The 25,557-nt window shown below is 49.8% G+C and overlaps 1 protein-coding gene across 2 annotated transcripts in view; it reads left to right on the top strand.

Annotated features, from left to right (window-relative positions):
* Window positions 1–10,729: 10,729 nt before the first annotated feature.
* LYST (lysosomal trafficking regulator) overlaps window positions 10,730–25,557 on the top strand; it is a 73,234-nt gene continuing 58,406 nt past the window's right edge. For both annotated transcript variants that reach the window (XM_070401272.1, XM_070401271.1), the window contains exons 1-4: window positions 10,730–10,807; window positions 16,375–16,588; window positions 22,377–22,467; window positions 23,331–25,380. In XM_070401272.1, coding sequence (XP_070257373.1) covers window positions 16,382–16,588; window positions 22,377–22,467; window positions 23,331–25,380 — 2,348 coding nt within the window. In that variant the 5' untranslated portion in view covers window positions 10,730–10,807; window positions 16,375–16,381. The remainder of the gene's footprint in view (window positions 10,808–16,374; window positions 16,589–22,376; window positions 22,468–23,330; window positions 25,381–25,557) is intronic.

The raw sequence follows: 25,557 nt of genomic DNA, 5'->3' as shown, positions 1-25,557 counted from the left end.
TATGTGTGCACACACATACATACATATGCACGTGTGTACAGACAGCTAAAAGGCCGATGAGTGACCTCTGAACTAGACCTCCTACCCTTAATACTTCAGATCACTTTTTCCCTCCGGGAGACGGGATAAATTGCTTGCTCAGACTCCTGAGTTTAATTTTTTGTTCTTGTTGTTCACCCTCACCCGAGGACATTTTCCCATTGGTTTTTAGAGAAAGTGAAAGGGGGAGGGAGAGACAGAGAGAAACATCGATGTGAGAGAGAGAGACATCGGTTGGTTTCCTCCTGCCTGTGCCTCGGGGAGGAGCCTGCAACTGAGGTGCATGCCCTTGGCCGGAATCGAACCTGGGACCCTTCAGTCTGCAGGCTGACGCTCTATCCACTGAGCCACACCGGCCAGGGCGGGTTTAATGGAAGAATGCATTTTCCCCATGACCTGTTCTCAGGCAGGAGTGTTACAGCGTCCGAGGGTGAATCCCATGCCCCAGGTGTCCCTCCTTTCGCCTGTCAGGGCTGCTGTCCGTGATCGGAGGAAAACAGGCCCTTCAAACAGGCAGGAGGCCTTAGATCTCCGGCCCAGGACGCAGAGGAAACCTCAGACACGTCACGAAGGCGGTGAGCCTTGCCCCTATGAACCAGGAGGTCAGGGTTCGTACCTGTGCGGCTGTGCGTGCTCTCCAGTTGAATGACAGCAGAATGGAGGCTTTGACGGACAGACGGGCGGCGGAATCCGATACTCTGGTCCCTGTAATGGGATTGTCAGACATGGCCTGGAGGGACCCTGGCTCGGCTCTTTGTCCAGATCTTATTACACCGGGGACAGGACGCCAGGGGGTTGTTCGCTGACGAAACGAAAGGCTCTTGGCTTTGGAGTGCCTTTCCTGGGCATTTGCCGGGCTGGGCATCTCCACGGGGCCCAGAAGATCCTGTCCTCGCACAAACAGCCCTTCTAGGGGCAGAAAGAGCTTGTTGGGGGACCAGCTAGAATGGTAAGAAATATTCATCATGCTCTGTTAACTGTGGTCGCTTTATTCTGATGAAAGAAGGCACAGGCTAGCCTGGCTGGGAGTTACACGTGGACCTGGCAGCTCACTCGGAAATGTGGCCCGTTCTCCTCATCAGACTGTGAAACCAGAATCACCAGCCCTTTGAAGACCCTCCCGCCCCCCCAGCCCTCTGCTTACCTGTGAACTGCCCATTCGGCTACCCTTTCGCCTACTTTCCCAAGTCATCTTTGTCCTCCTACCCACTATAGGCAGCTGGCTGATGGTGGGGGGCAGAGCAGATGTTTGTGGGTGACCTGCCGCTCTCCCACGCTGCCGTCAGGACTGGAATAGACGCTCAAAAGTAGCATCCCCAACGCACGGCGCCTGTTCAGATGCAGAGCACACAGTTCCCTTGAATTCCCGTGTTGTTGTTTTCTTCTATTCTTTGTTGCTGTTGCTGTTGATCGTCACTCGAGGATGTTTTCCATTGACTTTGAGAGAGAGTGGAAGGAAGGAGGAGATACGGAGAGAGAAACAGGGATGTGAGAGAGACACATCCATTGGTTGCCTCCCACATGCCCACCCCCGCCCCGACCAGGACCTGGGATTAAGCCTGCACCCAAGGTAAGTGCCCTTGACCGGAATTGAACCAGGAGCCCTTCAGTCTGTGGGCTGACGCTCTAACCACTGAGAAAAAACAGCTAGGGCAATTTTCCTCTTAGTTGAGTGTTTTGATCAATGACGCCGTTGTTCTTCAGCCTGAGACTTTCCATTCAAGCACAGACTTTTTTCATCTAATCATGAAAATTCAATACAAATTTCCATTTGTATGTAAGCATGTACATTGTATTTAAAATGAAAGGAAAACGGAATGGTAGTCACTTAAAAAAAAAAATGCGACCTAACCGGTTTGGCTCAGAGGATAGAGCGTTGGCCTGCGGACTGAAGGTTTGATTCCGGTCGAGGGCATGTACCTTGGTTGCGGGCACATCCCCAGTGGGGGGCGTGCAGGAGGCAGCTGATCGATGCTTCTCTCTCATCGATGTTTCTAACTCCCTATCCCTCTCCCTTCCTCTCTATAAAAGAAAAAAATCTATAAAATATATATTATTAAAAATGCAGCATTGCTGGGAGCCTGGACCCCTGGTCCACTGTTCCCTGGGAAATGCGGATTCTGGAAACATCGATGTGAGAGAGACACAGCCATTGGTTGGTTGCCTCCAGGGCTGGGCTTCCCGCCTCCATCATGGGGTGCGGCCACTCGTGCTGCTGAATCAGAGCATCGGCTGACGGAGCCCATGTGGCCCTGCTCTTATTTTTACAAAGCGTCTTCCCAGTGAGGACTGCTCGGAGCTTCTGGATCTTTCCTTGGCTCCTCTCCAACCCCCTGACTAATTTCCTGTGCACAGGGCCCTCAGGCCAAGACTCTGCTTCTGAACCACCACATCAGAGCCGGAGCCACTGGCTCAGAGTGTCCCCCGGAGGGGGTCCCCGCCTGCCTCAGGTGGCGCGGGTGCTGGCCCACAGGCACAGAGGCGCCGGGCTGGCGTAGTCCAGTGGTTAGGCGCTGGCCTGCTGCAGCCCTGTGAGGCACATTATAGTCTTCTCCCGTTTTATTTTATTTTTTACAAATATATTTTTACTGATTGCAGAGAGGAAGGGAGAGGGAGAGAGAGAAACATCCATGATGAGAGAGAATCATGGATCGGCTGCCTCCTGCACGCCCCTCACTGGGGATGGAGCCGCAACCCAGGCATGGGCCCTGACCAGGTATTGAACCGTGACCTCTTGGTTCATAGGTAATAACGCTCAACCACTGAGCCACGCCGGCCAGGCAATAAATAATCAATAGGTGTTCTGAGTGCTCCTGGCATCTGCAGTGCAGGGAGCAGAGAAATGCTGAGGAGACGCTTTGGGTACCACGAGCAGCGATCATAGAATTGCACCCGAGACCACACACAATGGCGGAGGGGGGATTGGAGCTGCGGTTTTCATGCCTCGGGGCTGCAAAGCTGTGACATGTTCCGTACGCTCATAAAGGTCGCCTGAGACCCACAGGGTCTCACGCTAGCGTTGCCACAGCCTCAGAATGACAAATTGGCATTTCGTGCGAACACGTCATCGGAAACAGCCTCAACTCTCGTGTGCCGGGGGCCCCCGAGATCATTCGCCAAAGATCTAGAGATCATATTTCCAGCTCCTCTTTCAGGCTCTGGCACTGGATAACACGGAGCGTTTCCAGGATTAGCAAGAGTTATTGTTCATCTGGAACCATTCAAGTCATATTTGACGGCCCGGCCGGTGTGGCTCAGTGGTTGCGCGTTGACCTATGAACCAGGAGGTCAGAGTTCGATTCCCAGTCAAGGGCACATGCCCGGGTTGCAGGCTCGATCCCCAGTGGGGGGTGTGCAGGAGGCAGCCTATCAATGATGCTCTCTCATCCTTGATGTTTCTCTCTCTCTTCCTCTCGGAAACAAATAAAAACAGAGTTAAAATAGTAATAATACTTTATGCACAATAACAGAATTTACAAACCAAGATTAGTCTCTTCAACGTTGCCCATTGCTAATTAGTTTTCCAGCTCTCCCAGCGGAGTGCCTGGAACCCAGGGAATTTAAGATGACCTCTGCTAAGCCTGGCAAAGGAGAGGGCTCTTTTCCGCGATTAAATAATAAATGAACTGGCATCCGAGTTGCTAAGACCGAACTCCCATTAGGGGCTCCGTGGCCTCACAGAGCGTGTGCTGGGGAGGAGGGACGGGACATACAGGTCGTCTTGAGAAACTGAGATGTCACCCCTAAAGGAACATCAGTCCATTTGCTGCAGCCCTGTCCTGCTGATGAGCAAAATGAGCCCCAGACATGTGGCAGGGTTGGCTCAAGTCTCAGAGCTAGTGAGTCCCAGCACGTTCGGGCCAGAGCCCGGGTCTCTTGGCTGTAATCTGTTCTCTTTTCACTCTGCTATCCAAAAAACAAGCCCGGCTGGCGTGGCTCAGTGGTTGAGTGTCAACCTATGAACCAGGAGGTTCCGGTTCGATTCCCGGTCAGGGCACAGGCCCGGGTTGTGGGCTCGATCCCCAGTGTGGGGCGTGCAGGAGGCAGCCGATCCGTGATTCTCTCTCATCATGGATGTTTCTATCTCTCGCTCCCTCTTCCTTCCTCTCTGAAATCAATAAAAATGTATTTTTTAAATAGAAGAAGGAGAAGAAGGAGAAGGAGAAGGAGAAGGAGAAGGAGAAGGACAGGTCACAAAGATTGGGCAGCTCCCCAGCCACCACACCAGAGGAAAAGTGAAATAGATGGTTATTCACTTATTCAACCCCTTTTTATTGAGCATCTACTAAGGAGGAGGTCCTGGGGATAGAGCAATGAACCCAAAAGGTGCATTGTCTCTGTTCCCATGAGCTTCTGGGGAGACGGGGAGACAGAAAATACCAAAGGAAGCGAAGAAGCATGTAATCAGTCGTAGTCATGAGCACAGTGGGGGGACACAGCAGGATGTTCAGAGAGGAGATAGAGGCGGGCAGGGAAGGGCTCCTAAGGATGTGGTTTTTCAGCTCAAGTGGGCAAAGACAGGAAGGCGTGGAGGAGGAGCGTCCAGGGCCCAGACCTGGAGCTCTGCCCACGCAGGCTCCCGAGGCGGGGAGGGAGAGCGAGGCCGGGAGCATTGGGTGGGGAGGCAGGCCGAGGCCGGGCAGGTGGACTCAGGTCAGACAGGTTAGCAATTAGAATCTGTCCTAGCCCGGCCGGCGTGGCTCAGGGGTTGAGCGTCGACCTATGAACCAGGAGGTCACGGTTTGATTCCCGGTCAAGGGCACATGCCCAGGTTGTGGGCTCGATCTCCAGTCGGGGGGTGTGCAGGAGGCAGCCGACCCATGATTCTCTCTCATCATTGATGTTGCTATCTCTCCCTCCCTCTCCCTTCCTCTCCGAAACGAATAATAATTAAAAAAAAATAGTACCGCTGATCCTCACGGGAGACCAACCTGCCCCTCCCCCTCTGCGGGAGAATCAGGGCACCATGACTCAGAGGAGCCACCTCAAAATCACTGACTGGAAACCCCGACTGCAGCTCCACGGCAAAGGGATCGGACTGGATTTGCCAAACTCCCCATGTGACCCAAGCGTGGCCACCTGCCAAAGAGCCGGCGGGAGGGAGAGAAGGCCACTCGCCTTCCTGGCAACACAGACATTTCCAAGCCCCGTCCCTGAATGAAAGAGGCAGCTCAGGGCGTCCGAGGAGCCATTTCCAATGAGGATTTGGCTTTAACAAGAGCGGCCGTGGAGCCAGAGTGCTGGGTGCAGCGCCTCTTTGGGTAGCTCACCCATCCTTCCGTGTCGGGGGCTGTGTCCTGAGGCCCTTGTGGTGCATGAAGCCACTGCCTTCGCCATCTGCTCCTGGATCGTCCTCCCGGGACATCAGGGAGTGCCAGAGGGTCTGCCTTGGCCGTCTGATAAGGTCTGGCTGCGTGACTCAACTGTGCGTGTCCTCTAACGCCAGGACAGGGATCCTGCCCGAGCTCAGCTGAACGGGAGCCAGAAACAAACTGCAGACAAGCGGCCCAGCTTTGCTTCAGGGCGTGGAGACCCGTGGCTTGGGAGGGAACAGAGTATGTGGCCCATAGCGACCCTGCGGTGAACATCCCTGCAGGGCGACTGCCGGAGAGAAGAGCTCCTGGCTCTCCTGAAGAAGGTAACACCTGTGGAGGCAGGTCCACGTGTTTCTGAGAATTCCCAGGGCCACCCGAGGGCGTGGCGGCGTGGGTGGGCAGGCTGGGTGCAGGCTGACACCACTGAGGGAAGGGGATCAGCAGGTGGGCTCCCCGCAGCCCTGAGCTCTCCGGAGCTGGCTCCTGCAGACGGCTTGCTCAGAGGGAAGGAAAACGAAGGTCCTACGCCGGAGTGGGGTGAGCCCAAGTCCCTCGTTGGAGAGATTCCAGCTCTGATGCTTGGATGCCAGGGAACCGGGATTGTTGGCCAGGGGCGTGGCCTAATTACCAGGACTCGCTCAATAAGTGGGTACAGATGGGCTCAGGTGGGATGTAACATTTGATCATTCCCATTTGGATAAAAAGATGTCTTTTAGTAAGAAGTGGAATTTCAGGGACCTCAAAGAGTGGTAGGCAAGCCGCTAATGGGACTTTAAAACATGGCGGTTGAGCCTGGCTGGTGTGGCTCAGTGGTTGAGTGTCGACCTGTGAACCAGGAGGTCACGGTTTGATTCCCGGTCAGGGCACATGCCCAGATTGCAGGCTTGATCCCCAGTGGGGGGGCGTGCAGGAGGCAGCCGATCCATGATTCTCTCTCATCATTGATGTTTCTCTCTCTCTCTCCCTTCCTCTCTGAAATCAATACAAATAGATTTTTTTTAAATATATTTTATTGATTTTTTACAGAGAAGAAGGGAGAGGGATAGAGAGCCAGAAACATCGATGAGAGAGATCGATCAGCTGCCTCCTGCACGCCTCCCAGTGGGGATGTGCCCGCAACCAAGGTACATGCCCTTGACCGGAATCGAACCTGGGAGCCCTGAGTCCGCAGGCCGATGCTCTATCCACTGAGCCAAACCGGTTCGGCGATACAAATAGATTTTTAAAAAACATTTAAAGTATATCTATCTGCCCCCAAACATCGGTGGGCATGTGTCACTTACGTGTGGTTATTTCTGGATTGAGACCACAGAACACTTTCATTTTCCATATTGTATGTTTGTCTTAACACTGGAATTTATTCCTATGCCATATATTTTCTGTTCTGGGCAAAAAAACAATCCCGAATTTAAAAGGTTAAAAAAAGAAAGAAGCTTTTATAAGAATTAATGACATTGTTTCCCACAAGTACAGTCTTTCCCACTTACTTAAAGTAGAAGAGGAAGACACACTCTGCATGGTTTCCCCAGCAAAGAAGGGAAATTTAGGTTCTTCCAACACTTTTTAGCTGTTGAAAAGATCATCTCATAAAATATGATGATTACAAATTTTTTAATGCAATGACATGGGTTCGTTTTGTTTTGGTTAATCCTCACCCGAGGATATTTTCCCATTGATCTTGTAGAGAGAGTGGAAGAGAGAGGGAAAGACAGAGAGAAACATCTATGTGAGAGAGACCTACTATGTGAGCACCTACTGTGTGCTAGGTACTAAATTTCCATGAACTCCAAGAGGAAGGAGAGTCAAACTTGACCTAGGAGAGCAGCCTTCAACCAAGGTACGTGCCCTTGACCGGAATTGAATCGGGACTCTTTGGTCCGCAGGCCGACGCTCTGTTCACAGAGCCAAACCGGCTAGGGCACGACATGGGTTTTTAAAGCAAAGTATACATACTTTGGGGGATTTAAAATGCTATCAGTGATTTAGTAGAGAAAATTACGTTAAAGAATCTTATGAAAACCTACCCTGATACATTTTGCAATAAGGAGTGGATGTTGCTGAACAACTTAATGGAGGCATGAATTATGAATCATCCTTTTCACTAAAGTTTCGAGGTACCTATTTTAAAAAGCAACTTTTAAAAGATTCATAGTCTTTCTAATAAAGTAAAACTAATATGTATACTTAATATCTATGTTGTAAGATATTCTTGAACAGACTCAATACTATGGTAGCTTGGTTAAAATACTTTATAACTCAGATAATCAGAGAAAAGTGACAGTGACATTACCTTGTGCCTTTAACAAATACGTAATATTTTGAGGGCCAATTGTGTACCATTGTCATAGAAAAGGCTGTTTCATTCTCATCTATTCATGATCACCTATGGTCTTTCATGCAAGAGAAACAAAAACTTAACATTTTTATGACTTCTTTAGTCCATTTAAAAAAAAATGAGCCATTTTGAGATTAGTGGGTGAAATTTGATGTGTAAGTAAGAATAGATTTCGCTTTTGGTAAAACTGTAAAAATAGGTCAAGGTTGACTTTCCTTCCTCTTTGAGTTCACGGAAATTCAGTACCTACCACATGAAAGGTGCTCATGATATATAGCTGACCCTTGAACACCAGGGTTTGAACTGCGTGGGTCCACTTATACATGCACTTTTTTTTCCCAACAAATAGACAGTTAGCCTTCCCTATCCTCAGGTTTTGCATCCGAGAATGCAACCAACGGCAGATGGAAAACAGTATTTTCCCTCCATTGTTGGGAATCCGAGGATGCAGAGAGCCAACTGTGTGTATTGTACGACACCATTTTATATTCGGGACTCAAGCATCCGTGAATTTTTACATCTATGGGGGGCAATCCTGGAACCAATTCCCTACAGATACCAAGGGATGACTATAGTTAAGTTTTGGGGAAGTCAAAAGTTATATAAGGAGTTTTGATTATGTCGGGGGGTTGGGATCCCTCATCCCAACTTGTTGGAGAGTCAACTATATTCGTTAAACAACTGACAATGTCCCTGATGCGTCTCTTTCACTAATTTGTTAGGGATTTCATATTGCAGGGGTGGAAATTTTTTCCTTTCTTCCCTTTGGCTGGTCTGCTATTTAAATTGACATAAGACTGCAAGGCAGGCGTAGCTCAGTGGTTGAGCGTCAACCTATGAACCAGCAGGTCACGGTTCGATTCCTGGTCAGGGCACATGCCTAGGTTGTGGGCTCGATCCCCAGTGTGGGGTGTGCAGGAGGCAGCAGACCGATGATTCTCTCATCATGGATGTTTCTATCTCTCTCCCCCTTTCCCTTCCTCGCTGAAATAAATAATATATATATTGACATAAGACAGATGAACAGGAGAAAAAAAACAAATTTAATTTCAGATGTATTGGAATCTTACGAAAATATGAGCCCCAAAGGCAGTCAGACAATTAATTGAGCCGAGGAATGGATTAGGGGCCCAGGACTTCAAAGGGGGAGCAGGCCAACTGATAGGGAGACAAGGAGAGCAGATACTTGGTAATCAGATGTTTGCCCGGCCAGGCAAGGGAGTCTCTCAGATAAAACACTTATCTGTGGTAATGGCTCTCTTCCTGGCGTAGGCTCCCTATCGGAAATCTTTCCGGCACTTAAAGGGGAGGTCCAAGTTTTTCCTGCATAGGCTGGGTCTTGATTGCCTTCGGCTCAAAATAAGCCACGTGCCAAAGCGGCACATTTTGGGGTGGCATATTCTGCTCCCCTTTAGGATGTTGCCCATCCCTGGAGTATTTGCATTTTTAAAATTTATTGATTGATTTGAGAGAAAGACACACACACACACACACACACACACACACACACAGGGGCACCTCCTGTACATGCCCCCACCAGGAATCAAACCCGAATCGTAGCTATAGGCCCTGACCAAGAATGGAACCCGAAACCTTTTCGTGCATGGGATGATGCTCCAACCAACCGAGCCACCCTCTCCACACACGACCACTTATTTGCATTTTTAAAGATTTCCAGAGGAAGTGGGCAACCATTTGCCCAGAGGTATGAGCTGCTAATGGCTGAACCTCAGAGTTCAGGGGGCGATATGTCAAGGTGTGGGATTTCACTGCAGACCCCCTTCCCACATCACCGGGCAATGACTACTTTGCGTGTCATTGAGTCAGATAGGAGTTGGAGCTATTAAAAGTTGCATTTGGTGTACAGCTTAAAGGCAAATTATTTCTATTTCTTTCTTTTTTTTAAATAAGAGAAAGTTTATTTAGAAAGTCACAGAGGTAGGAGTGAGCTGCAGAAGGAATCGGCTTGGGAAACCAGTTACAGAGGCAAAACCAGGGGGCCCTTGGCGGTTAGGAGAGAAAAGGATAAAGAAGTTAACACGCCTGGGCTGGGGGATGAGGGGGAGGGGGCAGGCGTGGCCTCCGGGTCCTTCATCCTAAGGGCTTTTAGGAGCTAAGCTGGGGGTTTTGGAGGAGGTCCCAGAGGAGGATCTCAAAATAACTGGAATGGTCGATGCTGAAGCAATTCCTGTCCATGTGTAGACCATGCACTCAGCGTCTGTATTGCTAGGTAGGTCCTGAACCCTTGGACCTCAGACCTCAGCGTTCTGGCTCGGTCCCCAGTACCTCGGACACGGACACGCCGCAAGGCTTGTCAGAGTGACTGGGGGGTGAGGAACGGTGTCCCCTAAAAAAACAAACAAATGCCAAACGGCCCCGGCGAGCTGGACCCCACAGCCACTGTCAGCGATGCGGCCAAAACACGCTTGTATTTAGCCCGGGGCTGCCCCCCTCTGCAGGCGCCGCTATTTTAAGGCACAGAAGGCTGACCACGCGCTGTCCACTAACGACCGTGTTGGGAGGAGGCTGGGTTGAAAAATGCATCTTTGCGCTGCACTCATTGCACAGTGGCTCCTCCGTTAACCTCTTCACGTTTTTTAAAAAATCCTTATTGATTTCAGAGAGGAAGGGAGAGGGAGATAGAAACATCCACGCTTCCTCCCTCTCCGCCCCCCGCCCCATGTTTCTTGGACGCCCCCAAACTCGGAACCCCAGCAGTTAGCCTGTCGCTTTCCCGGCTCTGATGCAACTCGCTTAGCCGAGCCCCGGCAGGGGGAGGGCGAGGGGGGTCAACCTCCCTCGGCCCCGCCCCTCCCGCGCCTCGGCTCCGCCCCTCTCCGCACCTCTGCCCCGCCCCCTACCTTCCCTATTGGTTCATCGCCTCTTGCGTCACGCCTGCGACGGCGGAGTTGCCCTACCAGCGAGGGGCGGGCGCGGGCGGAGCCAACGCGCAGGCGCACGCGGGCGGGCGGGTCGGGCCCGGATGCGGAGGAGGGCGGTGTTCCCGGTTTCCTGGGTTACCTGAGGGGCGGGGGTGGGAGCCGGCGGCGGCCGAGGCGAGGACGCGGGATTCGCCGTGTGAGGGGAGCGCGCGGCGGCGGCGGGGGCCGGACCGGAGGTAAAGCGCGGCCTGGAGGGAAGGCGGGGGCTAGGAGAGGGGGGCTGTCAGCAGGGTCTGGGGTCGCGGCCCGACGCCCGGGCGGTGCCTCCTCTCCCGCTTTGGGGCTCGGGACGCCGCCCGCAGCCTTTTGCAGCCTCGCGCTGCGGCGGGAGCTCAGTGGCGGCCGCGCGGCACCGGCACGAACTTTCTTTCCCGGCGCGGGGTCGGAGGTCCAGTCCGCTGCGCCCTGGACTGTGTGGATCCTCGGGGGCCGCGGCTCCCCGGCCCCGCACCCGAGCTCGGCCGTCCGGATGCCCGGGTGCCCGCGGGGGTGACAGTTTCCCGCGCCACCACCCCTCCGGGCGCTCCTGGCGCCCCGGCCCCGCGGCTGCTCGCCCCCTATCCTCTCCCCGGTGCGCTCCCGCCTTTGACGTGCTTCGCCTGGGCTAGAGGGTCCTCGGAGACGCCCGCCGTCGGACCCGGGCATCCCTGGACCCTTAGCTGGGATGCGACCACTTTCCTCTCCGCCACCTGTGGGATGGAACGGCGTGGACATCCCGGTTCGATTCCCCGTGGGGCACTTGCCCGGGTTGCGGGCTCCATCCCCAGTAGGGGGCGTGCAGGAGGCAGCCGATCCATGATTCTCTCTCTTCATTGATGTTACTCTGTCTCTCTCCCTTTCCCTTCCTTTCTGAAATCAATGAAAATATATTAAACAAACAAATTAAAAAAAAAAAAGGCCTGGGAAACACCCAGGGAGCCCCCGGCGCCACGGTGGGGAGGCCCGCTCACAAGCTTTAAGAAACGCCCCCCAGCCTGGCCGGTTAAACCAAAACAAACCCTTGCCCGTGTGCTCTGCACACACCCAGGGCCGGCGCCCACCCGGTGGTTAGGAGGTTTGCTTGCAGCAGGTAGGAAATGTTGGAGTGGAACACGCTGGTGTTGACTCTGGGCTGATGTTTCCTTCACGGTTGAGTTCAGCTTGCATTTTGAATTCAGCCTGCATTTCCCCAGGTCCCCTGCACAGGTTGGTAGGACACACCCAACGCGGCTTTTCTTCCTGGCGAGTCTTGCTTATTCTCCCCAGTTACTCTCCACGTCCACACCCAGACACCCGAGGCGAAAGAAGGTGCCGACTCCGAGCGTGCGTTTTACAGGTGTAGTTCATGCAGATGGAGTGTCTGTTTTAAAGAGCTTTGCAAGTAGCCGGCAACTTTTCCCCCCCTGACAATTCTTGCCATCATTCATATTGTTACTACAAAGATTGGAGAGTTTGGACAAAAGGTAGCATAAGGAGAAAATGAGTTACTATAGAACTTAATTTATTTTTAAAATATATATTTTATTTAGAGAGAGATAGAAACATCAATGATGAGATTCATGGTTTGGCTGCCTCCTGCACGCCCCCTATTGGGGATCAAGCCCACAACCTGGGCATGTGCCCTTGACCGGAATCAAACCCGGGACCCTTGAGTGCACAGGCCGAGGCTCTAGCCACTGAGCCACACCAGCTAGGGCTATCATTTAATTTACATGAAAGCAATTTATAAACTATGCAATTATGTATAAACTCAGTATTTATGGAGCACCTACTGTGTGCTCCAGTTTTCTAAACAGATAGTCCCTTCCCCTCCCCTTCACGGAGCTTACATTCTACTGGGGGCGTCTCAGATAATAAATAAAATGTGTGCTCCGTCAAATGGTGTTAAGGACTGAAGAGGAAAAGCAGGGGAGAGGGAGAATAGGGAATGAGAAGAGGGTTGCAATATATATTTTTTTAATCATTGTGTTTGGTGGTTTAAAATTTTTTTAAAAATTTTTTGTTAGTCCTCACCTGAGGATATTTTTCCATTGATTTTTAGAGAGAGTGGGAGGGAGGGGGAGAGCCAGAGAGAGAGAAACATGGCTGTGAGAGAGACACATGGATTGGTTGCCTCCCCCACATGCCCTAACCAGGACCTGGGATGGAGCCTGAAACCCAGGTATGTGCCCTTAACCAGAATCGAACCCGGGACCCTTCTGCCCACAGGCCAGTGCTCTATCCACTGAGCAACACTGGCTAGGGCGAGGGTTGCAATTTTAAGGAGCGGTCGCCAGGGAAGACTTCTTGGAAAAGATGATCTTGCAACATGAGACTGGAAGGAAGTGGAGGGTAATTGGTCCACCTCTGTAGGGGATGAGTGTTCGGAGGAAGGGCACTTGCAGGAGCCCATGGGCGGAGTGGATGAGCATGTTTGGGGAAAACAGAGGCTGGGCTGGCCTGCTGGAGGGAGTGATGGGAGAGGAGTAGAAATGAGTCCAGGATTAGGTAGGGATGGGAAATCAGAGTGTAAGGCCTGCAGGCCGTTGTCAGGACTCGGCTTCCACTCTGAGACTCATCGCTTTGCGTGGGAAGGGATAGAATCAGACTCGCTTTCTAAAGAGGTCACTCTGGTGGTTGGATGGAGAATAGACTTTGTTGGGGGGAGGGGAGAGGGTTGGGCAGTGGCAGAAGCAGGGACATCAGTTCAGGGATTCTTGCCGTGATCCAGGCCAGCGATGATGCCACTTGGGCCCGAGTACCGTTGGCGTGGTGGGTTTCTGGATACATTGAGGGTTGTAGAGTCCACAGGAGACTTCCAGAACACTGGATTTTATCCTGAGCAAGTAGGAAGATAGAGCAGGCATGAACTGAAGTGAGGCTCATGAGAGGAGCAGTTTGGTGGGGAGAAGGTTAGGAGTGGGTTAGAAGACAATAAATTGGGTATCTGAGTGGTTACAGTGTCGATCTGCAGACCCACGGGTTCAATTCCCCGTCAAGGGCATGTACCTGGGTTGCAGGTTCCCTGGCCTCCGGGAGGAATGCATGCAGGAGGCAGCCAATCAGTGTGTCTCACATCAGTGTTTCTCTCTCCACCCCCTTCCACTTCCTCTAAAAATCAATTGAGAAAATATCCCCGGTGAGGGTTAACAAAAAAAAAAAAATTCTTATTAACAAACTGACCCTCTAATCAGATTCAGAGAGTAAAAAAAGAACATAGATTCTGGAGATTTTAGTGAGCTTGATCATGGTGAATGGTCTTTTTAACATATTGCTGAATTTGGTTTGCTAATATTTTGTTGAGGACTTTTGCGTCTATTTTCTTTTTAAAAATATATTTTTATTAATTTCAGAGAGGAAGGGAGAGGGAGAAAGAGAGAAACATCAATGATGAGAGAGAATCATTGATCAACTGCCTCCTGCACGCCCTCTATTGGGGTTTGAGCCCGAAACCCGGGCATGTGCCCTGACAGGAATAGAACTGTGACCTCCTGGTTACTAGGTCAATGCTCAACCACTGAGCCACGCCGGCCGGCCTGTATCTCATGTTCATGAGGGATGCTGGCCTATAATTTTCTTTCTTTGTAATGTCTTCGTCTGGTTTTGGAATCAGGGTAAATGGTGACCTTGTAAAATGAGTGTGGGAGCCTTTCTACTCTTGAATTTTTTGGGAAGGACGGGTGTTAATTCTTCTTTGAGTGTTTGGTAAAATGCATTGGTGAAGCCATCCTGTCAGGCCCAGCCTTCACTTTTAACGGGGACACCCCGTGTGCAGGTTAGGAGGAGGCTGCCGCTGTGAGAGACCTAGCTTCTCATCAGGTCTCTGACGTCACCTGTGCGGTATCTTATTCTTGGGGACCGGATGGAGAAGTGGACACAGGATGGACAGTTAGTGAGTGACAGCACTCAATCTAGGTACCTGTGAGCGGCCCCACAGGAAGCCTCTACGGGCCGCCCTTTCTGACCCTGTTCCCACCTGTCAGCTCGCACCTCCTCCCCCTCATGGTGACCTTGCAGCTTATTTCACGGAGGAAATAGAAACACCCCCATCTCGGTCCTCCCACCGCCACACACACTCATCTCCTGATCTGTGCTCGCGGGCGCTGTCGCCCTTATTGCATTAGGTGGCCCATCCCTGTTCTTCTCATGTGGACGTTGGCTCGTTTTCATTCTGCTTACTCACCATTCCTGAAATGATCTTCTCTCATCCCAGTTTTTCATCTGTTTTCAGTTCTCCTGCCATACACACGTGATAAACCATTTCAGCTAACTAATACTCTATAATAGCTTTCTTTTAAAAAAAAAAAAATAAACCCCTCAGGGGCTAGGCTCCACCCTTCAGGACTAGGTTCGGCAGTTAGGGCCAGGCTGGGCGATTTGGGACGAGGCTCGGTGCTTAGGCACCAGGGTCATCCCTTCGGGACTAGCTTCAGCTGTTAGGGCTGGACTGGACAAAAAAAGAAAAGAAAAAAAAACCCCTCTCCTATTCCGGGTCCCCTTCAAGCGACCACCCGTTTTGTTGCCATTCTTTAGGACATATTCAGGGATGCTAAACTCCGGGCTCAACCCCAGACCCTCATCCCTGCCCCCCTTCCACTCTCTCTAGGCCCCCACTGTTCAGTACGTCACCACTAGCCACAGGCCTGTCCGTGCGGAGAGCTCTATTGGACAGCACTGCTCTGGGCTCTCACATCCATCCGGTCCCTTTAAAATGCATCTGCACGTGCTGACCCCCAGGTTGAGTCACCCGTGCCAGCCTCTCCATGGGAACACCAGCTGCTACGCCAGCTGCCTGCAAGACAGCCTTTCCTTGGTGTCTGAGCGCTTGTCAAACTGAACACGGCTAAACGGGATGTGGTTTTCCCTCTCCTCCTGCCCCGTCAGCCTTACCTGTCAGCAGGGCTACCCCTCACACAGGTTACAAAACCTTGTCGCCTCTTTGGGGGGCCAGGGGCTCTGAGGGCAGGCGGAAGGAGACTTCCATGCTTAGGAGCGACTGTTCCAGGGGACACCTCGGTTTCCTCTTTCCACACCGCTCCTCAGTCCCTGAAAGCAGGGGCGAGTGGCTTTCCCCACTCGGTAGTAGTTTTTACCTTTTCCTCTCGCACTCGGCATCCATGCATCAGACACACGCGCATCTCAGTGTCCTGGAGTGCTCTCTGCCCAGGTACCCTCCTGGCCCCCTTCCTGACTTCCTTCACCTTTTGGCTCAGATATCACCTCTTCAGACGTACATTCCTGTGCACCCTAAGAAAGTCCAAACCTGCCTTCACAGCTGCCACTCAGGAGTTACTGCCCTCTCGTTAGTGTTTGCACTTGCCCACGCCTGGTTATGCTCAGGCAATTCACACTCAGCACTCATTTCTGCCAGGCATGAATGTTTTTTAAAAGATACTTCCATTGATTTCAGATAGGAAGGGAGACAGAGAGAGAGAGATAGAAACATTAATGATGAGAGAGAATCATGGATCAGCTGCCTCCTGCACGCCCCTTACTGGGGATCGGCCTGCAACCTGGGCATGTGCCCTTGACTGGAATCGAACCCAGGACTCTTCAGTCCACAGGCCGAGGCTTTATCCGCTGAGCCAAACCAGCTAGGGCCGGCATGACTATTTCAGGAGCACCTGACCAGGCCAGAGCCATGTCTGGAAGTATTAGAGGGTTAAGTACCAGAACCTAGTCATTTTAAGTCAGTCTTTAGATAAAAACAAGCCATAAAACCTCATAGTTTTAAATGTAAATTTTTGTGTTTCTGATCTTCTTTTCTATAATCTTTATCTTACAGCTTGGTCATGAGCACCGACAGTAACTCTTTGGCACGTGAATTTCTGACTGATGTCAACCGGCTTTGCAATGCTGTGGTCCAGCAGGTGGAGGCCCGGGAAGAGGAGGAGGAGGAGGAGGAAGAGGAGGAGACACACATGGCAGCCCTTGGACAGTACCTTGTCCACGGCCGAGGATTCCTTTTACTGACCAAGCTAAATTCCACCATTGACCAGGTAACATTTTCACGTCCAATAACTTTCTCCTTCAGTATATTATCGCTAATTTTGGGTACATAATTTCTGGGTTACGTAGTTTCTGAGAGTCTCTAGATAAAGTCCTGCCTCTCACATCACTCCCACAAAGACAAGGAGCCCCATTTAAGGACATATGTTTATTTGGATACTTTCCAAAATGTCTGAAAAATTTTAGAATTGTAAATAGCCTTTCTTGTAAAGTGGTTTCCTATATACTATGTTTGCATCCTAATATCAGTGCAGGAGAACTGTGATTATTAATAAAGTTACAAGATTACAATAGAGGAACATATGAATTTGCACCTGCAATAAACATCTGCCATGTGTTTGAAAAATTTCGTGTAAACTGTGTTTAGGCAGCTTGCTAGATGTGGGGTGATAGTAGAGAACGCTTTGTGTGAACTAATAGTTACTGATCCTCTAGCTTGTATTCATGTACGTTAGTACATTGTGTGTTTGCTGAGAGGACTGTATGACGGTGGTATTGTGCTGATTCCTTCTTCTAGAATAAACATTTTAAAGCCAGTAGGAACTACAGACATGTTTTCATCCAACCTCCATTTGTAGATGAAAAACAGACGCAGAAACATTAAGTAACTCAGGTTAACCTGAAGCCCAAATGTGATTTATATCTTTATTAAATTTTAGGAGAAAAAAATAGTTATTTTATGAGAGAAAAACTCTACCATCTGCTTCCTGAGAACGAATTAATGTAGTCAGAGAGTCTTTCAGTTAACTTGAATTGGTAAGATGATAAGGTCTCCGTAGCACCAGTTTGACGGGCATGTCTAACCGCTTTAAATGTCACTGGCGTTAGATGTACTCTTATCCATTGTTAAACTTCTGTAATATGACAGCACATTTCTAATGAATACATTTGTTGGATAAATACAGACACTAACACTGAACACCACCTCTGTTTTCACTGTAAGCTCAGGAACCCAACAAATATAAGGAAGTATTTGTTCGCTGTGGTGCTCACCTGTCACGGAACATTCTGGAATATTTGCAGGTTTATGTAATTTTATTCTTTTTCATGAATGTGGTTTATTAAATGTGTCACTAAATGTAATTTAAGTTTTATATATTTGTGTGGCCAGGAAAAATTATTTGTTAGACCACATGTAGTGATTTTTTTATTTTGAAATCTTGATGATTTCATATTCATCTCATACTCTGTTCGTCTTTCCCCACATTAGAACAATTCAGTGCTTTCTCTTTTTAAAAGATACTGTATAAATAACATCATAAATATTGAGGAGCAAATGTTGAGAGAAACTAAAAAAGACCCAAATAAATTCAGAACTACGTGATATACATATATTGGAAAAATCAGTATTGTAAAGATACTGTTTTCTCCAAATTGATCTATAGATTCCAGTGCAATTCCAATCAAAGTCTCAATGGCTTTTTTTTAAATCCTCACCTGAGGATATGCTTACAGAGAGGAAGGGAGTGAGAGAGAGAGAGAAACATTGATAGGAGAAAGAAACATCCATTGGTTGCCTTCTGTACATGCCTCGACCGGGGATCGAGCCACAACCCAGGCGTGTGCCCTGACCAGGGACTGAACTGGCAACCGTTTGGTGCACAGGATGATGTTCAGCCCAGTGAGCCACTCTGGTTGGGCACAAAGGCTTTTTCTTAATGACAGCATTGTTGAGATATATTTCGCATGTCATAGAATTCACCTATTTCATATGTACAAAATCCAGTATTCATTAGTGTCACAGCCAGTTTTAGAATATTTCCATCACCTCCGATAGAACCCCTATGCTTTTTCCTGTCAATCACCTATTCCTTCCACTCTCCTGAGTCTAAGCAAACACTAATCTACTTTGGATCTCTATAGATTTCCTGCTTTTGCTTTTAAGTCATGAAATAACTTTTAACAAATTATTCAATGACTACAATCATTCAAGTCATCATTGAATAATATGTTTTCCTATGGTGATATTTTTTAATCCCTTCTTTTCCCCATCACTTACTTTTTGGAATATCTGTAGCAGTGATAGTAGGAGCAGTAGAAGTAGAGTGACATTAATAGCCTATTAAAACTAGGGCTTATCAATATTTAATTGCTTAAACTAGGGAACGAAGCATGATCATTTGGATCCTGAAGGGGAATTTAATTGCACAAGATTTAATCATTTAAGGAGGAAGCAGAACGCTGGGTTCCAGGCTGCACATCTCAGGAGGAACTTGAGCTCTTACACCCCCTTCTCCCCTTACTACGTGTAGTAAATGCACAGATGTTACGTGTACATTGGGATGTTCTAACAAATATATTCACCGTGTGGCCACCACCCCGTCAGTGTGTAGGACATCCCACCCCTTAGGGAGCTTGCCAGGCTCTTTTCAGTCAGTCCCTCCGGGCCCCTGCAGGATGCCGCTGCTCTGACGTGTAGCCTCTGAGGACGGTTCTGCTCGTCCTGGGACTTCACGTGAAGTATGTGCTCTTGTGTCACAGAGGTTCTCCCGTCCGCGTGAGTCAGCAGCTCATGCCTTCTGTGTCTGATGGGCGTCTTCTTGTCTGGAGGCCACGGTTTGTTTACCTTCCCCTGCTGTTTAACCGTTTGGGTCAGAGCCATCTGGCTATTCTGAATAAACCTGCTGTGAATATACTTTCATTTCTCCTGGGTACATATCGCGGCATACAGTTGCTATGAGAAGCAGACTGTTTTCAAAGTGGTTGCGCCACTTCATTCTCACAGCCATGTATGAGGACCCTGTGCTCTCACAGCCTCTCTCACCCGCTGCTGTTTGCATCCCTCTAACAGCTGGCACTGCCCGTCGGTAGTGGTGGCGTTGTGGAGTATAAAGCCGCATCGCGCTGCGGTTTCGGTGTGCAGCTCTCTGACTACTAATGGCATTGAGCACTTTTCTGTGTGCTTACTGGCCATTTATTATTTCCTTTGTAAGTGTCTGTTCAAGTTTTGTGCCCATTTTTTTTTTCATTTTAAAAACAATTTCTCAGAGACGGTGAGTACATGAAATCAACACTGACCATTGTACTACACAAGAATATAAATTATGCCATGAGGAATCACATGGCTATGTGCACATTAACCCCCAAAATTAAATATAAATTTACTGTGCTTATGTTATGCATGACTTTCCTTCTTCCCCTCTTTCTCTCTCTCTTTCTTACGTTTGGGTTGTGCCCATTCAGCCGTGTTAGTTCTGGAAACAGTCCAAGTTTCTTGGCATGTCGTCCTGAGGTCCTCGAACCCACTGCCCCGAGCCCGCTGCCTTTGCAGCTTCAGAGATAGTGGTCTGGTGTGGGATCTCAGCCCTTGCTTCTCCCAACTCACTCGCCCTTCCGCCTCCCGTGCTGCCACCCCTTGGATGGCTAGGCTGGGCAGTTAATATAAAATCCGGTCTAAACAATCACGTCGTGAAAGGGATCGTGCCTGACACCTGGTCGGCGTGTAAAATATGTTTCCTGAATTAACTGAAAAATTACCAGCCAATGAGACTTCTTTTACTGGGGATTATGCTATGGTGAATTGAAAAAGGAATGACAGTCATTTCCCTGCACAGGGGAAGCATAAAATGTGAGTCCTGCATGAGGAGTGGATGATTTGTGTAGATGGGCCGTCTAGGCTAGCCAGGGACGGGATCTGTCTGTGGCACGTGTTGCTGACCGTGGCACGTTGAGAACATTCCACTTGTATGGTAAGAGGTAACACCATTATTCCTCTGGACGCTGTGGTTTGCAACAGCGGGCTGTCCACAAATAAGAGGGAAAGATCTGATGACTTGCAAAGGATTAGAATACGCATGCGGCTTCTTTAGGACTGGGGAGGAGAAATACCTCTGGGTGTATATGATCACTGAAAGGTACTAGGTCTGGAAGGTTAGTGAGAGCGCCCCCGTGGTGAACTGTTAGAAGTGGTGGTGATGGTGCAAGGAGGGAACCGTGCTCCCCTGTTGCATTGGGCAGTGGGAGATGACAGTGTCCTCAGGGCAGCAGTGCCAGCAGAGGGGGCAAACCCCCAACCTGCACTTGCTTCCCTCTCCCTCTTCGGGTTTCCTAGAGCTAGTGCACTTGGTGGAGTGGGGCCACGGGCATGGTCCTGAGTGGGGAGGACAGGAATCCTGGGTGGGCGCGGGATGAAGGCTTCACAGGGGAGGTATTGGCGGGGGCTGGGCCTGGAAGGCAGTGAGCCAGCGTGCCCTTAGCTCAGTGGGAAGGAGTAGAGAAGTCCCGGGCAGCGTCCTGCGGAGCTAGGAGCCGGAGCCTGTGCATGGGGCAGTGACAATTTACCAGTGTCCTGTTGGGACCCAGGGCTCAGCGACAAGGACAGCGTGTCCGGAGCACTTCACACATCCTCGAGGTTTCTGCAAGCTCCTGTAGAATGTTACAGCCTCTTCTGCTCAAGGGAAGTGCCCAGAATCGGTGTGGAGGTTTTTAAGTGTAATTGTGCTGGATACCTTTTGCTGGCATCCTACAAAATGCTGAGGTTCAAACAGCCTGAGCTGTGCCTGGAAGGCACCTGGACGTCTTCAAACTTGTTATTTTTTAAGTAAAGAATAAAGTCTTTCATGCAGATAGTGTTTATAAAAACCCAACTAGGTCCTAGGCATTGGGTGCAGAGGGCGTGACTGCTAAGCACTGGGGCCTGCGCCCTGGAGTCCAGGCTTGGAGGGAGGGCTGGGAAGTGTGTTTGAGAAGCTTCCCGTGGTTTGGAGGTAAATTCAACCTCTTGTGTGCAGCCTGCGAGGCTGTAGTAGGTCTGGCACCGCCTGCCTCGCTGACCCCGTGCTCTCCCCGTCCGCCCTTTCTATTCTTTACATGCTTCCTAGGAGCTGTGGACTCCACATCTTTGCATGGATTCCTTCTCACCAATTAAGTATCTGCTCCAGGGGCCCCTCCTGAATAGGCTACAAATGCCCCCTTATCCCTCTGTCACCCCTCCTCTATTCATTGTCTTCATTGTATTTGAAACCGTCGTCATGCGGATCTGACCGGTCACCCTGCCTCCTCACTCACCATGTGAGGGATTACACTTGACTTGTCATTACTTCCTTGGCCACCGGGTCCCAGGGGTCCCGCTCCAGTTCTGTAGCTCCAGTCACGCCTCTGACAGGCTCGCTCCTTTCTGTGCCTCCTGTCTGAGCACCTGTGCCACACCCGGGCCCCGACTCACGCCACGTGCCTTCTGTTCTCTAACTGTGTGTGTGTGTATCTTATGGACCAAACGAGGGAACCTTCTCCAGGGCTCGGACCATCTCCTCCAGGAGAGGTAAGACAGTAAGTGCTGTAGACACAGTGTGCTGACCGTAAACACTGGATTACCTTCACTAATACGTCTTTCTTTCTACATATTACTTATTAATGTCCGTTTCTCTTTTTAAAATTGTGTTCTCTGAGTCTTACATTTAACTGCATGAAGGTGTTTTTCTAATAACTTTATATTATTGGTTTGCTAATTAATAGGACTTAACTTTTCATTTTCACCTGGCAAATTGGTTTTTTATAGGTGAGGAATTCTTGCAATGTGCATGGTGCTGTGGCAGCTATTTTAAAAAATCAGCAAGAACATGCTAAATACCGTCAGCTACTCTTACATTCTTCTGTCTTTGGAAAGGTTTATAAATTGAAGAGTATCACAGCTCTCATTGGATTTGAGAGAAGTTAGTTTGGATCTTAGCTTCTCAAATGCAATCTTTCAGGGGCAAGGATTTTTTGGTTAAAAGTAAGACAAGGTATTAGGAATTAATGAGCCTCGGAACATGAAGGGGTTTTTCATGTCTAATCCAGGCGCTGACATGCAGAGAGGAGCTCCTCACTCTTCTGCTGTCGCTCCTCCCGCTGGTGTGGAAGATTCCTGTTCAGGAAGAAAGGGCGGAAGGTATGGTCTTCTCTTTCTTTTTTTACTGCAGTGGCACTCTCCAGAAATACTTCGCGTGATGGTTGCTTTTAACTTCAGTCTTAGAGAATATTTGGTATCTGTTGTATGATTTTGAAATAATTTGGGGAAATTGTAAAGTTCTTAAGTTACATCAGGGCTCTAACCTAAATACTGGACTATGTTGGAGAATATAATAAACCCCTCTATCTTAATCTACTGCACTATTGCAGGAGGCTTGTAAAATGGCGTGAACAGTGTGGTGATATATAGCCTAGAGCAGCGGTTCTCAACCTGTGGGACGCGACCCCTTTGGGGGTCGAATGATCCTTTCACAGGGGTCGCCTAAGACCATCGGGAAACACATATATAATTACATATTGTTTTTGTGATTAATCACTATGCTTTAATTATGTTCCATTTGTAACAATGAAAATACATCCTGCATATCAGATATTTACATTACGATTCATAACAGTAGCATGACAGTTATGAAGTAGCCACGGAAATAATTTTATGGTTGGGGGTCATCACAACATGAGGAACTGTATTAAAGGGTCGCAGCATTAGGAAGGTTGAGAACCACTGGCCTAGAGTCTCTTACGGTTTTAAATTAGATTCATTTTTCCAATTCTGTTCTCCTTTGTTGTTTCCAGATCAGTTCGTATCCTTTGAGCTAATACCACCTGGTACTTACCATGAGAAAGATAAGTGTGGGGGGAAGTGACCGAGGGACATCATAATAGCTAACGGAGAACAGCCCAGGGCCCGGGGACTGAGGTTAAACTCCTAAAATGGGTGCTAAGTACAAATGGAGTTTGAAGACATATTAAGGCATTCTAAAATTTCCTTTTTTGTTTCCTTAGATTTTAATCTACCGTTCTCAGTTGATATAATCCTGACCAAAGAAAAGAACTCAAGTTCACAAAGATCTACTCAGGAAAAATTATATTTAGAAGGCAGTGCTCCATCGGGTCAGGTTTCTGCCAAAGTGAAAAGCAGACGACAGCGTAAAGCCACCCACCCCTGTTCCCTAAGAGATGCAAGAAAGACGCAGCTCTCCACCTCGGGCTCAGAGGCCGACTCAGACGACAGGAGGCCCCGGCGGCCCCACCAGCTGCAGCCTCTTGTAGCCCAGGCTTCTAAAGAAGGCGCGCCTGCAGCTCACCCCAACCGCTTGTCAACCAGAGAACAGACTCCCCCTGAGACCATGGCTTCGGGAAGTTTCCAGGAGATGATGCCCAGCCAGGAGGCAAACACGGACATTTTAAGCGAGCCAGCTGCCTTGTCTATTATCAGTCACATGAGCAATTCTCCATTTGACTTATGCCATGTTCTGTTATCTTTATTAGAGAAAGTCTGTAAGTTTGACATGAACTTGAATCATAATTCTGCCCTGGCAGCCAGCGTCGTGCCCACGCTGACCGAGTTCCTCGCAGGCTTTGGGGACTGCTGTGACCTCGGGGACAACGCGGAGAGCCAGGTGGTTGCTGCAGGCTGGACTGAAGAGCCAGTGGCCTTGATCCAACGGATGCTTTTCCGGACAGTGTTGCATCTCATGTCAGTGGATGTGAGTGCTGCAGGGGCGATGCCGGACAGTCTCAAAAAGAATTTAACCGAGTTGCTCAGAGCAGCTTTAAAGATTAGAACTTGCCTGGAAAAGCAGCCTGACCCCTTTGCCCCGAGACAGAAGACGACCCTGCAGGAGGTGCGGGAAGGGTTTGTGTTTTCCCGCTATCGGCACCGAGCCCTCCTGTTGCCCGAGCTTCTGGAAGGGGTGCTGCAGCTCCTCACCTGCTGCCTCCACAGCGCAGCCTCAAACCCCTTCTTCTTCAGCCAAGCCATGGACCTGGTTCAGGAGTTCATCCAGCACCACGGGTTCCACTTGTTCGAGACAGCAGTCCTGCAAATGGAGTGGCTGATCTTAAGAGACAGCGTCCCTGCCGAGGCCTCCGAACGTCTTCGAGCCCTGATAAACGGCGTGCTGAAGATCATGAGCACCGTCAAAAAGGTGAAGTCGGAGCAGCTCCACCATTCCATGTGCACCAGGAAGAGGCACAGGCGGTGTGAATATTCCCACTTTATGCGTCACCACCGAGATCTCTCGGGGCTCCTGGTCTCGGCTTTTAAAAACCAGGTTTCCAAAAACCCCTTCGAGGAGACCCCGGACGGCGCTGTGCACTACCCCGAGCGGTGCTGCTGCCTGGCCGTGTGTGCGCACCAGTGCCTGCGCCTGCTGCAGCAGGCTTCCCTGAGCAGCACGTGCGTGCAGGTCCTGGCCGGCATCCAGGACGTCGGGCTGTGCTGCTGCATGGACCCCAAGTCTGTCATCGTCCCTTTGCTCCACGCTTTTAAGTTGCCGGCACTGAAGAATTTCCAGCAGCAGATATTGAATGTCCTAAGCAGACTTATTTTAGATCAGTTAGGAGGCGCCGAGATGCCGCCAAGAATGAAAAAGGCAGCTTGCAATATTTGTACCGTTGACTCTGATCAACTGGCCAAATTAGAAGAAACGCTGCAGGGGCCTGCGCGGGACGAGGAGCCTTCCTGGGGCCTGCCCAGCCCCTACAGGTGCCCGGGGATCCTGCCCAGCAGCGGCTCTGAGGACTCGTTGTGGAGATGGGATGCCTTAGAGGCGTATCAGAATTTCGTGTTTGAAGAAGGCAGGTTACATAGTGTCCAGATTGCAAACCACATTTGCAGTTTAATGCAGAAAGGCAATGTGGTGGTTCGCTGGAAATTGTATAATTACATCTTCAACCCTGTGCTCCAGAGAGGAGTAGAACTGGCCCGTCACTGCCAGCACCCTGGCGTTCCTCCAGCCCAGACTCACCTGTGTGGCCGTCAGAACCAGTGCTTGCCTCACGAAGTGCTTCAGGTTTATTTAAAAACGCTGCCGTCCCTGCTGAAGTCAAGGTGTGTGTGTGGGGGGGTGAGGGGTGGGGGGGTGGTATTTTCCTTATTGTATCCTTTTGAGTTATCTGGGCCCTTTATTCTTTCATAGGATTTCATTGTAGTTTTAACAACAGATAAGTTACCATCCCGTGTCAGATAATTTTTTTAAGTTTATGTATTTTTTATTGGGTGGTTATA

Source organism: Myotis yumanensis, unplaced genomic scaffold (assembly GCF_028538775.1).
Source record: "Myotis yumanensis isolate MYYU_CA2020_CCGP unplaced genomic scaffold, mMyoYum1.0.hap1 SCAF_22, whole genome shotgun sequence".
Lineage (NCBI taxonomy): Eukaryota > Metazoa > Chordata > Mammalia > Chiroptera > Vespertilionidae > Myotis > Myotis yumanensis.
This window is presented reverse-complemented; position numbering and strand designations above follow the sequence as displayed.